This window comes from Stomoxys calcitrans, chromosome 5 (genome assembly GCF_963082655.1).
Source record: "Stomoxys calcitrans chromosome 5, idStoCalc2.1, whole genome shotgun sequence".
In the NCBI taxonomy this organism is placed as follows: Eukaryota; Metazoa; Arthropoda; class Insecta; order Diptera; family Muscidae; genus Stomoxys; species Stomoxys calcitrans.
Window position 1 is genome coordinate 76,925,326 of NC_081556.1, and position 14,408 is coordinate 76,939,733.

Below are 14,408 nucleotides of genomic sequence, written 5' to 3' on the forward strand. Positions count from 1 at the left end.
TAAGAACGAGACGAGCTAGATCCATCGATAAGTATACCGTAGGAATGGACTTTAAAGTCGAATAGTCGAAAAGAAAGCTGCACAGAGAAAAAAAAAACAAATTGCACATAGATATTAGTCTAAAATTTTGCAAGCGACATTTTCTCGGCAAGGTAATATTATTGGGTTGCACAAAAAGTAATTGCGGATTTTTCATATAGTCGGCGTAGACAAATTTTTTCACAGCTTGTGACTCTGCAATTGCATTCTTTCTTCTGTCAGTTATCAGCTGTTACTTTTAGCTTGTTTTAGAAAAAAGCGTAAAAAAGTATATTTGATTAAAGTTCATTCTAAGTTTTATTAAAAAACATTTACTTTCTTTTAAAAAATCCCCAATTACTTTTTGGGCAACCCAATATATTCCAACCCAAGGACGAATCGAACAATATTTTATACTTGCTCCCATATAAGGGTACATTTCACAAATATAGATTTTTGCACCGAATTTGGTCCAGATGGAATTTAGAAAGATAGACTCCGATATGGTGAACACGGCCTGTTTATGTTTAATTTCATTTTTGAAAAATAGTCTCATTCAGGCCCCATTTCGAATCTACGGCCCCGTCTACATAGTGGCCAACATCTGTGAGCCTTAATAGTACGCTCCTGAATGTGACACTTCCATCAGTTTCCTGTCCAAGATCACACCTAAGTATTTGACCTTGTCAGATATCGAAATCGTCTTATTGAGGAAACGTGGTGCGTTAAATTGGCCCACCTTCGTCTTCCTCGTGAACAGGCATATTTTAGTCTTCTCTGGGTTAACATTGAGACCTCTGGGTCTAGCCCAGTCATATGCCATATGCAAGACCCTTTCGGCCCTTCTGCATAGCTCGTTCGGATCCTTACCCCTTACAAGTATTATAACATCGTCGACGGGTTCAAATCCCTCCTCAGTCAGCATCCGTAATAGGTCATTTACGGTGGTCACCTAAAGGAGTGGCGATAAAATGCCCCCCTGTGGCGTTCCTTGTGCCACAATTTATCCACTTATTCCTTAGCATATGGTTTATCCAGTCTCTAAGGACGGGTCCACCCGGTACTTGTCTAAGGATTGGATCAGTGTTTGGGTCCGCACATTGTTAAAAGGCCCCTCGATGTTAACGCATACCACCAGGGTGTACGTTTTGGCATCGAAGGATTCTTCTATTGTATGCACAACCTCGTGCAGGGCAGTCTCCACCGACCATCTCTTGACATAGGAATGCTGTTTGTATTTGAGCAGTTCGCTGGATGTCCTACTCTTTATTATGGTGTCCACACTACGATTCATGGTTTTGAGTAAAAATGACGTAAGGCTTATGGGTCTGTAGGCCTTTGGTGTCGCATAACTTGCCTTGCCGGGCTTGGGTATAAACACCACTCTTACCTCCTGCCAGGCTTTCGGAGTATATACAAGACCTAGGCACACTGTGAAAATTTTGGTCAGAGGAGGCGCCAGATAGTCTGCATCTTTCTGTAGTAACGTTGGAAATATTCCATCAGTTCCGGGTGACTTAAATGGTTTGAAGCTCCTCAAGAATTCCTTTCTTCCTTATAAACCTTCGATCAACGTCATTATTCCAATATTCCGGTGTCTCCGTGAGTCCCGTCGTATCCTGTGGAAAATGGGTTTTCATCAAAAGCCTCAAGAACCGGAATGAGATAGCCTCATCAACGTGGCGCCAGCACAGGTTGTTACTGGTATGCATTCGTCGGAGGCTACTAGGGAAATTGTGTCTGAGCCGAAAATTCTTTGGGTTGAATTACAAGCTGTATCAGATAAACTGATTCCCTGGCTTAGGGAGATATACTCTGCTTCTAGGCATCAACTCTACCGAGGAATCTTTAGATGTAAAAAGATGAGTCAGCAGAGGAACACCTCAAGGAGGTGTACTGTCTCCTCTACTTTGGAATATAGACATTAACAATATATTATTGGCTCTGGAAGAATAAGATGTAAAAGTGGTCGCGTATGCTGATGACGTGGCAATTGCGGTTAGGGGAATGTTTCTCAGCACTCTAAGAGATATACTTCAGGAAGCTCTATGTGCATCAGCAAAGTGGACTACCGAAAGTGGTTTAGGTATTAATCCGTGCAAGACAGAATTATTTCTTTTGAGCAGGAAATACAAGTTGCCCATAGTGGAACCTGTCTCCTTGAGTCTCCATTTACAGAAAGCGCAAAATGTGTCGTCTTGTGTCTTGTGAGAGACAGTTCTGTTTTCATTTTGCTCCAATAATTTTCTGGTTATTTACAATAAAATATAACAAAAGTTCATCACTGTTTGTCTATTTCCACGTGAAATTGTATCTGACACAATATCTGTTTGTTTTGAGAAAAACTGTCCTGTATATTATCAGATAAAAGCAAACATTTTATTTTGGTTTTGAATCAATTGAAATAAACAAAATCAGTGCAGTGCGGTACACACATACATACATAAAAAAGAAAAATACATTCTGTGCTCAACGCCAACAACAAAAATATTATGTCTCAGCTAAGTGAATCGTTTCAAGAGAAACTGATGGCTGACATTACATACGCCAACAATCAGCTTGAAGAAGAGCTGGTGGCTAAGTTAACGAGATCGTCAAAGAGGGAGAGAGATGATTCGTCAAATCCAGAGAGCAAAGCGAAAACACCTAAGCTGGCTCGATATGAAAGAGATATAATACATGAAATGGAAGTGCGTTTTGAGAGGCAGTGGACGATGTTCAAAGAAGCTCTTAAAGAAACTGAAGAGAGATTGAACACGTCCATGAATAAGAGATTTGCAGAAGTGGAACTGAAGCTGTTAAATTATGTAGATACACACATACAACGAATGAGGCAAAGTCAAACGAAATAAATGAACGACTACTGAAAGCTGAAACTGAATGTGCAGAAATAGTTAGCATGAGAGAAGATATAAAAAACCTTCGAGCCCATCTGGCAAAACAAGAAAACTTGGCGGTATCATGCGATCTTCGTGTTAATGGCATTCCTTGTTACCCGTCGGAGAATTTAGATCATATTTTTGACTGTATATGTAAGGCACTGAATGTAGCAACACCTCCATATAAGTCAGTATATCGATTGAAAGGTAAAAGAGGAAACAATAGCCCTGATACTACTATAATTGTTCAACTTTTAACGCCATTCGTGAAAAACTATATCTTAAAGATGCTGGCACAGTTCAGGAAAAAATTTAATGGTCAATTATGTTTACATCACATTGGTTTTGATTCCAATCAATGTGTATACATCAATGAAAATCTTACTTCGACGAATTTTAAAATCTTGCAAACGGGTATTAAATTGAAAAGACAGAAAAAAATCACCTCGATCTACTCTTTTCGCGGCTTAATATATGCCAAGACTGCCCCCAACACTGAGGCAATTCATATTGCAAACGAGGTAGATTTTGACCAGTTTTTTCGTCATGCTATTGATACTGTTTAATGTCTTTCCAAACTATATTTTTTTCAAACCAATCTTTTGCATATTTTTTAATTTTTTTATTAGCGAAAATAGTAATACATATTTTAACGAATTCATTACAAAATTCTCCTTCATTTCAAATTCTCAAATTGAAAGCGTTGCCACTTCTAATAAATGTCTTTAACCAATAGTACTTTGGGTTCCAATAACGGATCATATTACATGATTAAAGTACTCTGTAGACAGAAAACTGGCCTGAATATCTGTCATATTAATGCACAAAGCCTGAAGAGGAAAATAGATGAATTTCGGCACAATTTCGAAATGTCTGGAGTTGACATAATATGTGTGAGTGAAACCTGGTTTAATTCTTCTATTACTGACAGCATAATAAGTGTTGAAGGATATAATGTATATAGAAATGATCGAAGCTCCCTTGGAGGTGGTGTGGCGTTATATGTAAAGAATAACTTACCCTGCAAAGTAATTTTTAAATCTGAACAAAATGAGAAAATTGAATCAATCTTTGTCGAGCTTGTTATTAATACCCGTAAAATTCTATTGGGTTGTGCATATAGACCAAATTGTCATATACCGTATGAATATATTTTCGACACTATCCTTGATATTTCTGTGCACTACGATGATGTTATAATAGCCGGCGATCTCAATTCTAACCTTTTAAAGGAAAAAACACTTATTGAGTCGTTTAACTCCATGGGATTGTATGGGGTAAATACTACAATACCAACTCACTATACAACAACTTCGAACAGCCTGATTGACATATTTCTTGTTTCAAAATCTGATAATGTTCTACTATACGATCAGCTTAGTATGCCCTGTTTTTCTAAGCATGATCTCATATTTCTGACATATGATGCTGTGCACACACCAGAACAAAAACAGACAAGTTATTTTAACTTTAATAAAATAAATTATGATACACTTGCTTCTGAAATACACAACATTGATTGGAGTAAGATATATGACATTTATTCTACTGATGATCAGTTAACGTTTCTTAGTGAAAATCTATTGTATCTTCTTGACTGCACCGTACCTATTTGCACACCACGTCCTCGAAAAGCTCAGAACTGTTGGTTTAGTGAGTCAATTAAAAAATTAATTGACAAGAGAGATTTGGCTTACAGACGATGGAAACGTTTTAAATGCCCAATGCTCCATGAAGAATACCGAACACTCAGAACTTATGTAAATAAAACAATTAATCGCGCAAAAGCTGGCTATTACGCCAACAAATTCCGCCAGGCTACCGATTCCAAAAAAAAGTGGAAAACAATACGAGAAATTGGTGTCGGGTCCACTCCTATAGTTGAAATTGATGCAAATCCTGATGAACTGAACGCATCTTTCCTAAACAGCACAACATATCTTGAAGATAATAATATAGAAACAAACCCAGTAAATGTCATATCAAACACACCAGCATTTCCTGACTTTACAACTTTTGAATTCGCATGTATTCGGCCCATTGATGTTTATGAGGGTTGCATGAGTATAAAATCAAATGCAGTTGGTTTGGATAACCTACACCCAAAATTCATAAAATCCACCTTACCATACACACTGTCGTATATCACATACTTCTTCAACACAATTCTAACAACTGGAAAATATCCGACCACATGGAAACATTCAAAAGTTATACCTGTGCCAAAATCGAAAAATGGAAATGAATATCGTCCCATATCAATTCTGCCTTTCTTCTCAAAAGCTTTTGAAAAGATAATTCACAAGCAAATAAGCGCATACTTAAACGAGCATCGCCTCTTATCCAGCAAACAGTCTGGCTTTAGGCCAAGACACAGCTGTGTTACTGCTTTAATCGATGTTACCGAAGATATTAGGTCAAATATTGATGATGGACTGGCTACTTGCCTAGTACTGTTGGATCACTCAAAAGCTTTTGACTGTGTTAACCATGAGCTGTTGTGCTTGAAACTGAAGCACTATTTTAATTTTTCTGCATCTGCTGTGTTGTTAGTTAAAAACTATCTCTGCCAAAGAACTCAGTCTGTTGTAATCAAGGATATAATGTCCAAATCTCTTCAATTGAATAAGGGTGTACCGCAGGGTTCGATTTTGGGACCACTGGTTTTCTCGATGTACATAAATGACCTACCACCACGGCTCAGATACTCCTCTATACATATATACGCTGATGATGTCCAGCTCTATCTGAGTTTTGCTAAACCTGAAATACGTCAAGGTTTTTTAAAAATAAATGAAGATTTGGGCATTATTTCCAACTGGGCTCATGCCAACTATCTTAACATAAACCCTAAAAAATCAAACTGCATCTTAATTTCAAATCGCAACCATAATATTATTACTGAAGAACATATATTAATTGGTGAGCAACACATACAGCTAGTCGAAAAGGCTAAAAATCTTGGTATAACTTTCAATAACTCACTGACATGGACCGATCACATAGTTGCGACTACTGGAAAAATATTTGGTATGCTAAGAACACTGTACCAAACACAATCGTTTACGCCAAAACACATTCGCCTCCTTTTGGCTAAAACGTACTTACTGCCTGTGCTCTGCTATGGAAGTGAACTGTTTAGTAAATGTGACTCTAGGAGCACTAGACGACTGGAGACAGCTCACAATGCAATAATAAGATATGTTCATGGCCTAAATCGATACGAGAGCTGTTCACCCTATGAAAAAAGCATATGCAATATGAAATTTGGCGATTTTCTAGATATAAAAAATCTGTTACTATTGCATAAAATCATTTATGAAAAATGTCCAGAATACCTGTACCAAAAGCTGCAGTTTGGGAGAACAAACAGAAGGATACTATTGGTGATGCCTCGATATCGCCTTTTGATATCACAATGGCAATATCTAACAAATGCGATCCGCCTATGGAACTCACTACCCTTGTCAATACAATCTATTTGGAACGCAAATTCATTTAAAAAAGCTTTACAGAAAAATCTTTAAATAATCTTAATATTGATAATGTCTTTATTAAATAATGTTTATATTGTCAAAATTATTTGTTAATTAATTATATATTACAAATGTTACTTTATATACTACTAATCTCTGTTGAACTGTGTTAAATGTCATTGATATCTCACATACAGTAATTATAAGATCATTGTTATCTTGTTGTATGTGAAAACGAACAAATAAATCTAAATCTAAATCTAAATCTGGGTGTTTTGCTGGACAGAAAATTGAACTTCAAATCCAACATTTTGGAAAGGGCAAGAAAGGCCCTATACACTTGCAAGAGAGTCATTGGCAAAAATTCACCTACAGCTCAATACTTAACCGGATCCAAAGGATGGCTTATTTGTGCATCATAGCCGCACTGAGGACGTCACCATCTGATGCACTGCATTTTAATACTACATCTTACGCCTCTGGACAGTGTGGACAGTGTTAGGGGGGCTTTTTCATTGGCCATATGGCGGCTATGGACACTGCGTTATCCTTGATACAATATCCGATGTTCCAGGTAGTGCGGATTACACCCTACCCGAGCCGCTTTTTGATAAAAATTACTGTATCACTATTCCTGATAGAACCGATTGGAACTACGATAGCCCTGGTAACAGAAGTTACATAGACTTCTACACGGATGGTTGCAAACTAGATGACCATGTGGGCTATGGGGTTTACTCTAAAGGTCTAGAACTGGTCATATCGAAGAGCTTACCCGACCACTGCAGTGTGTATCAAGCGGAGATACTTGCAATTAAGGAAGTGGTGGAATGGCTAAGATATAACGTCATTACGACAATTGACATAAATATCTTCTCAGACAGGCAGGCAGCCATTAAATCCCTGGAGAACGTATTTCTGAACACAAAAACCGCCCTCGACTGTCGCAAATCTCTCAACGAGACGGCTTAACCTTTCAAAATTCACCTGTTCTGGGTGCCGGGCCACAGAGATATCCCAGGGAACTGTAAAGCGAACGAGTTTGCGAGACTAGGAACTACACATTCCAGGGATACTGGAATCTGTGGGTATGCCTCTAGCAACATGTAAGCTAATTTTTAAGGACCAGGCCCGAAAAACAACGAATAGTAGATATTAACAAAGAGGGAGCATTCCAAAACTATGTGGCCTAATCTAGACTTGAAGAGGTCTACCGCTTTGCTGTCATTGACTAGAATAGATGTCTCAGTCATTGTGTCCGTCATGACAGGACACTGTCTAATCGGAAAAGATGCTGACAGACTGATGGATGCCAGCAACAACTTTTGAAGAAGCTGTGAGGCTTCGATGTCCTCGAATACCTTCTTTGTGTGTGTCAGAAGGAGTTCCAATATAGGTTCTCATTTCTTTGAGAACCTATCTGATTAAGCGGATATGAACATTCGCAAGTTATTGGGCTCTTTGAATCGATCTGGATGGTTCAACGGTAGGAACTAAAAGGTATTACAATGGACGAAAAAGTCAAATTGATTCTGATGACAGACTGTCACTTAAACCTAATCTAACCTAAGAAAGCTTGTAATTCGTTTATATACAAAGAGAATACAAGTGCCCCTTAAATTGAGCCTTGAGGCAGGACATCTCTTACAGGCAACGGTTTAGATGTGGCTCTTTTTTATTACTACGGATTGAGTTTGAATGTTTAATTTGTTTGTAATCAGTCTCGCTGCGAGGACAGAAAAATTTAAGTTCGGTTGTAGTTAACTGCATAGAGAAAGTATGGTGATTGACGTATTCAAAAGCCTTTGAGTGGTCCATCAATGCCAGATCGTATATTTTCAACAACATCAACTAAGGCTGTAATACAGCTATGCCTTGGACGAAATCCGGACTGATGTATAGTGAGTAATTCAAGGCACTGAAGATATTCGCATATTTGTTCGGATTCGCATGACCTGTCTTGATTTCGATCGTATATTTTCTAATTCTAGAAAAAAAAAACAGTTATTTCAAACAACTTCAACTATCGAACTCAATCCGTAGTAGTAAAAAAGAGCCACATCCAAACCACTGCTTGTAAAAGCTGGTCATGCGAAGGCGAACAAAAATGCGAATATCTTAAGCGCCTTGAATTGCTCACCTTGCCGATCACGGTTGATATGTGTAGTGATGGTAGTCTATGGAATGAATGGCTCTCTTCTTTCCTTGTCTTAATAAATTGACGCTTGAATAACCAAGTTTTAAGCTCAATTTTATAGCCGAGTCCGAACGGCGTGCCGCAGTGAGACACCCCTTTGGAGAGAAGTTTTACATGGCATAGTACCTCACAAATGTTGCCAGCATTAGGGGGGGAAAACCACCGCTGAAAATTTTTTTTCTGATGGTCTCGCCAGGATTCGAACCCAGACGTTTAGCGCCATATGCGGACATGCTAACCTCTGCGCTACGATGACCTCCATGTTCGTTGACCATCCTATTGATTTCCAGATTCAGCTCACTAAGGCTCAGTAGAATTGAAGCTGCGATTCGCATAACGCTCGTTTGGGAGTACCACAGTCTGCGCCGGGAAGTTGTTTCGTACTTGGGATGTTCGACAGGCTAGTGTAAAGCGAGCAGCTACTGCGTTAATGATACTTCGGAATTTCTTCTCACTGAAGCAATCGTTGCAGTATTCTCTGAAGCCTTCACAATCCTCCTTCTACTGATTGATATACGTCCGGTGTTCAGATATTTTGAAATCGGATGGTGGTTCACTGGTGAAAATCATGTGAACTTGCTCCGATCGCCATGAAATAACGGCTTGCAAGGAAACACCATGCACTGGGCCAGGCGATGAAATAGAGGGGTCTGTTGAGCTGCTGCAATTACCCTCATTTCTGGTGGGGTCGTACTCATTCACCGCCCAAGACGTGGAGCTGCAATCTGCTCTGCCACAGCAAGCCATGCCACTCTGGCCTTTACCTTGTGGAGAATGCCCCTATTTTATATTGCTTCTCGAAGGTTTTAGTAGTAAGTTATGGGAATGTGATCCGATAGCAATGAAAGAACGGCTTGCAAGGAAACGCCATGCACTGGGCCATGTAATAGAGATGTCTGGTGAGCTGCTGCAATTACCCGCATTTCTGGTAGGGTCCTCCTCATTCACCGCCCATGACGTGGAGATGCAATCTGCTCTGCCACAGCAAGCCATGCCCCTCTGCTCGTTACCTAGTGGAGAATGCCACCATTTTGCCACTTACAAACCTTTATTTCAGGATAATACAAACCCTTGTGTCTAAGGCACTAATAATAAAATGAAAAACATGTAAAACTTCGATTTGAATAGTTTTAGTTTAGTTTAGTTCCAATATGACTTTATTGTGTTATGCAGCATGTGTACTATGTCTTAACTTTTGTCTTTATTTTATGTTTTTAACTATTACTAGTATGTCGATACTATGGGCTTTTTGTGTTTGTTGTTGCTGTTGTTGTTAGATACAAGTATGCATGTAGTAATATCTGCAGTCATGTCAGTGAGTATTCATGTGGATGTGTGTGAGTGTGTGTGTTTGTATGCAATATTTGCGGCTTAATAATGTTATTCTATGGGTAGGTAGAGTATGCACTTTTGCTCGCATATTTTTTCGCTATATATAAAAACAATAAATTACTAAAAACATTTTTTCTCTGTATTTTGTTGTTGTTTTTGTTCCTGTTGTGCTAAAAAATTCGAAAAGTGCATTGCGGTTATCATGATGATGCCAAAAAAATAGTTGTCTTCTCCGTTATCCCATTTGGCCATCTCAATTTCTCTTCTCTCTATTACTCAATATAAAGCTATTCTGTTATGTTTTTGCTTTGTCTTTGTTTTTGTTTTTGTTTTTCCTTCAAAAATAATCAACAATTTATGCATGTATGTATGTATGTATGAGTATTGGGTGTATGTATATGTATTTTTTTACAATTCATTTTGTTTGCATATCATTTAAATTATACATACATTACATATTTATAATAGAAAAAGGCATTCATGTATGTTTGTTTTTTTTTTTTTAATTAATTAATTTATAGTTAATATCAATCTAAATGGTAATTAAAGTAATTTTGTAACAGCAAGTACGATTATAATTAACAAAAAAAAAAAAAAAAACACACAAGCGAAATAATCAAAACAACTGATAAGACGAATAAACAGTTGTTTCTTAAATGATTTCTTTTTTTATTTGGGAAAACAAAACCAAGTTTGTGCTGTTGATATTTCTTAAATTCTTTATCCTCCATCATCTGAAGGGGAAGAACAGAAAGTGATTTGAGTTTTTCATTTTCAAAATATGATAATTAGGCATTAGAAAAAAAAATAGTAATTATAATAGAGAGCAAATCAATGGAATAAAGAAGGGTTAATAAATAATATTCAATAGTCTAAAAAATGGTGGGTAGCGATGATGGCGAGACGCGTTCGTGGACTTTAGTCACTTTCTGTTGATAGAGGAGTTCGTTTTGAATCGAATGTAGATTGCTGTATTAGTCCGTGGTTAAAGTTTTAAGATCTGCGTTAGGAATTGTTGTTTTTTTTTTGCTGTTTCTTCACATAAATATCTTCCAATAGTAGTTAAGAAAGTGAAGAGATTTAAGGAATTGTCTTTTTTTTCTTGTAGTCTTCTGAAGTTGTTATTTATTCGTCTTCGGCTTCGGTGATTGTTGTATTTTTAATCGAAGTCTCTTTTTTCAAAAGCAGTTGGTTATAATGCTAAAATGGAAAAAAAATTGCTACAAAAAAGCTACACTGAATTAGGTTAGTTTAGGCTGAAAAGAGGGTGCGGATATTAATCCCCCCCCATGTCACTATGAACATACTTCTAAGCCAGTGATCGGATGGTCGTGCGCTCTAAATACTTAAAAAGTAACCTCAAATAAATCTATGCCAAGTATTCCGTGCTACTTACAAAATCCTATTTGCCCATGAACGTTCCATTGAGGAGCAGGGACAAACTTCTCACATATAACCGAGTGCGGTCCGATTCAAATTTAAACTCAATGATAAGGGGCCTCCTTTTTATTAGAGCTGTTGTGTCGGAATCGGATTCGAGCAATTTTGCCCAGAGTCGGAGTGGGCAAAATTATCTCGATTCCGACTCCGGAAAAAGTAGTAAAATATCTTTCAACAAAAAAAAAATAAATTGTAAAAATATTTATTTTAATTCAAGCTCAAAGTCGTTGTTTTTTATTTAAATTTTCATTAATTTTTCAATATTTCGATCATTCTTTGGGGGGCATTTTCAAAAAAAATAAAAATGTTGAGTAAAAAAATACACCATGGAGCTATATCTGCTTATTGACCGATTTGGACCGTACTTGGCACAGTTGTTGAGTAATAACAGAACACTATATGCAAAATTTCAGCTAAATCGCACAAAAATTGCGGCTTCCAGGGGCTGAAGAAGTAAAATCGGGAGATCGGTTTATATGAGCGCTATATCCTAATCTGAACCGACATGGCCCTTTTGCAATCCTCGATGACCTACATTGATACTAAGTATCTGTGCAAAATTTCAAGCGGATAGCTTTACGCGTTCGACCGCTATCGTGACGTTCTACTCAGTATGGCGAGACAATCAAAAATATATATACTTAACGGGGTCCTAGATCAATATTTCGAAGTGTTACAAACGCAATGACTATATTAGTATACTCCTATCCTATGGTGGTGGGTATAAAAACTAAAAGCTATGCGACCATCTTCGTCGGCCGTTGTCTGTTTTGATACACAACGGCCGACGAAGATGGTCGCATAGCTTTTAGTTTTTTGTTTGTATTTTTTTTTACTCAACATTTTTATTTTCTTGATAATGCTCACAAAAAATGGGCGAAATATTAAAAAATAAATGAAAATTTGAACAAAAAAAGAACGACCTTGAGCTTGAACTAAAATAAATATTTAAATATATTAAGAAAGGTCGCATACAAATACGCTGAGAAATCGTATAAATTTTGCTGTTTTTAATTACAAGTTCAAAGTCTTTTCTTTTTTATTTAATTTGTTTATCGATATTTCTTATATAAAAATCGTGTTTTGCTTTTCATTTGGATATATCTTGAAAATGCATTCCATTGAAATATTGATGAGTAAATGAAATAAAACAAGTAAAAGTTTGCTAAGTTCGGCCGGGCCGAATCTTATATACCCTTCACCATGGATAGCAATCGCCAAATTCTCTGGCCGATATCTCTTTATAGGCAAACAAACGATAATGGATAAGAAATGCTATACTATTTGAGCTATGCCAAGTTATAAACCGGTTGGGGTCATACTTGGTTTGGCTTGTACAAAATTTCAGCCAGATCGGATAAGAATTGGGCCTTCTGGAGCCTCAAGAAATCAAGATCTAGGACCGGTTTATATGGGAGCTATATGAAAACATGGACCGTTTACAAAACCAATCCCATGGCAGCCGGCTATACGCACCGGATTGACCCGATGGAACCATCATCGGCAAGGGCTGCCGCCTCAGTGTAAGTGTTCGTCTTTTTTCGTCAAGGCAGAGGTCCATGACGGAATTGAAAAGAACCCTGAACCATGGTTCTGTTCGGTTTACCAGAACCGCCTCCATCATCCGTGGGTGTCGGTGAGATGTAACCGGTGCATGGAGTGGGTACATTTCCGAACTGCTCTGGCCTCACTTCACTACGGGAGTAAAATCATACTGGATTTGTCACAAGGTGCTGTGCGAACATAGCCAGCAGTGGCATCAAACTATGTGACCCGCGACTTCTCCCGTACGGCAATATACGCAACGGCAGCATCCCAGACCAAATATTGCCGGGCCAGTGCCGGGAAATGGATCATTTTTGCAACTAAACTGCAACGGTCTCCGTGGCAAGATCGATGAGATTGTCGATTTCTTGAGTCAGAAAGATATATTGGTCGCAGCGATCCAGGAGACAAAGCTGACCAACACCTGCAGCTTGCACACTTGTGCAATATAGACCCATCTCGCCTGCGCTTGACGCTAGTGACCCCTACATGGAATGCATGGGGGTAGCAGTCAGGTCTGGTACTGCCGAGATAGAGATATACAACGTGTATATACCGCCGGTTGGTAGCTGTGTCCCGATTAATGGCCAGGCTTAAAACCCCGACATAAGTGGGTTGCTATCTGGCCATAATTGTCTGGTTCTAGGGGACTTTAATGCGCATCACACGTCATGGCCCTATAGTAACGACCAGCGTGGCATAGCTTTCGCAGAGCAGATTGATAGCTCCAGGTTTTGCACGGTGAATGAGGATGCCCCCACTAGGATTACGAGGAGGTGCGGCAGCTCGCCAGACATCTCCATTGCATCCCCTGATCTCCTGAGTGGCGTATCCTGGCAAGCCGTCGTCTCTTTGGGGTCAGACCACCTCCCCATAATTCTCACCATCGACCGACCACCCGACTTCATAACCTCTGAGCGCCGGACGTTTATGAATTATAAGAAGGCCGATTGGACTGGCTTCAGAGAGTATACCAATCGCCGTTTCAGTGAACTGCCACCCCCTTCAGATGTGCTAGTAGCCGAGAGGAAATTCTGAGACATCATTAAGGCAGCAGCCGCTCGCTTTATACCAGCCGGTCGAATACCCCAAATGCGGCCCAATTTCCCAAGACGAGCCTGATGGGATTCGTTGTATGGACCCCACTAAACCTAGAATCAGCGAGCTGCAACTGGAAATAAAATGGGTAGTCAACGAACATAAGCGGAATTTGTGGCTGGAACACTTGGCACCGATTTAGGCAAGCTGTGGTCTACTTTTAAGTCACTCTCGAACCCCGGTAGATGGGATGACAGGACCTCAGTCACTTTTGGTGAAATAACCGTGACTGATACGAAGAGATGCGCCAGGTTGTTCAACCGTTCAAACGTAATGTGCATCCCGAGAGTGACAGGGCAAGAAGGAGAGCCATTCGCCGCATTTGTGGTCTCCGAGCCGATGAACAGCCATCACAATTTACCGTGGGCGAAGTTACGAATGTCATCCGTGGCGACAAATCAACAAAGGCGTTAGGCCCCGACG

General features: G+C 39.0%; 1 protein-coding gene across 3 annotated transcripts in view; it reads right to left on the reverse strand.

Annotated features, from left to right (window-relative positions):
* Nucleotides 1–9,684: 9,684 nt before the first annotated feature.
* LOC106081063 (trifunctional nucleotide phosphoesterase protein YfkN) overlaps nucleotides 9,685–14,408 on the reverse strand; it is a 93,888-nt gene continuing 89,164 nt past the window's right edge. For all 3 annotated transcript variants that reach the window (XM_013242771.2, XM_013242772.2, XM_013242770.2), the window contains one exon: nucleotides 9,685–11,102. In XM_013242771.2, coding sequence (XP_013098225.1) covers nucleotides 11,028–11,102 — 75 coding nt within the window. In that variant the 3' untranslated portion in view covers nucleotides 9,685–11,027. The remainder of the gene's footprint in view (nucleotides 11,103–14,408) is intronic.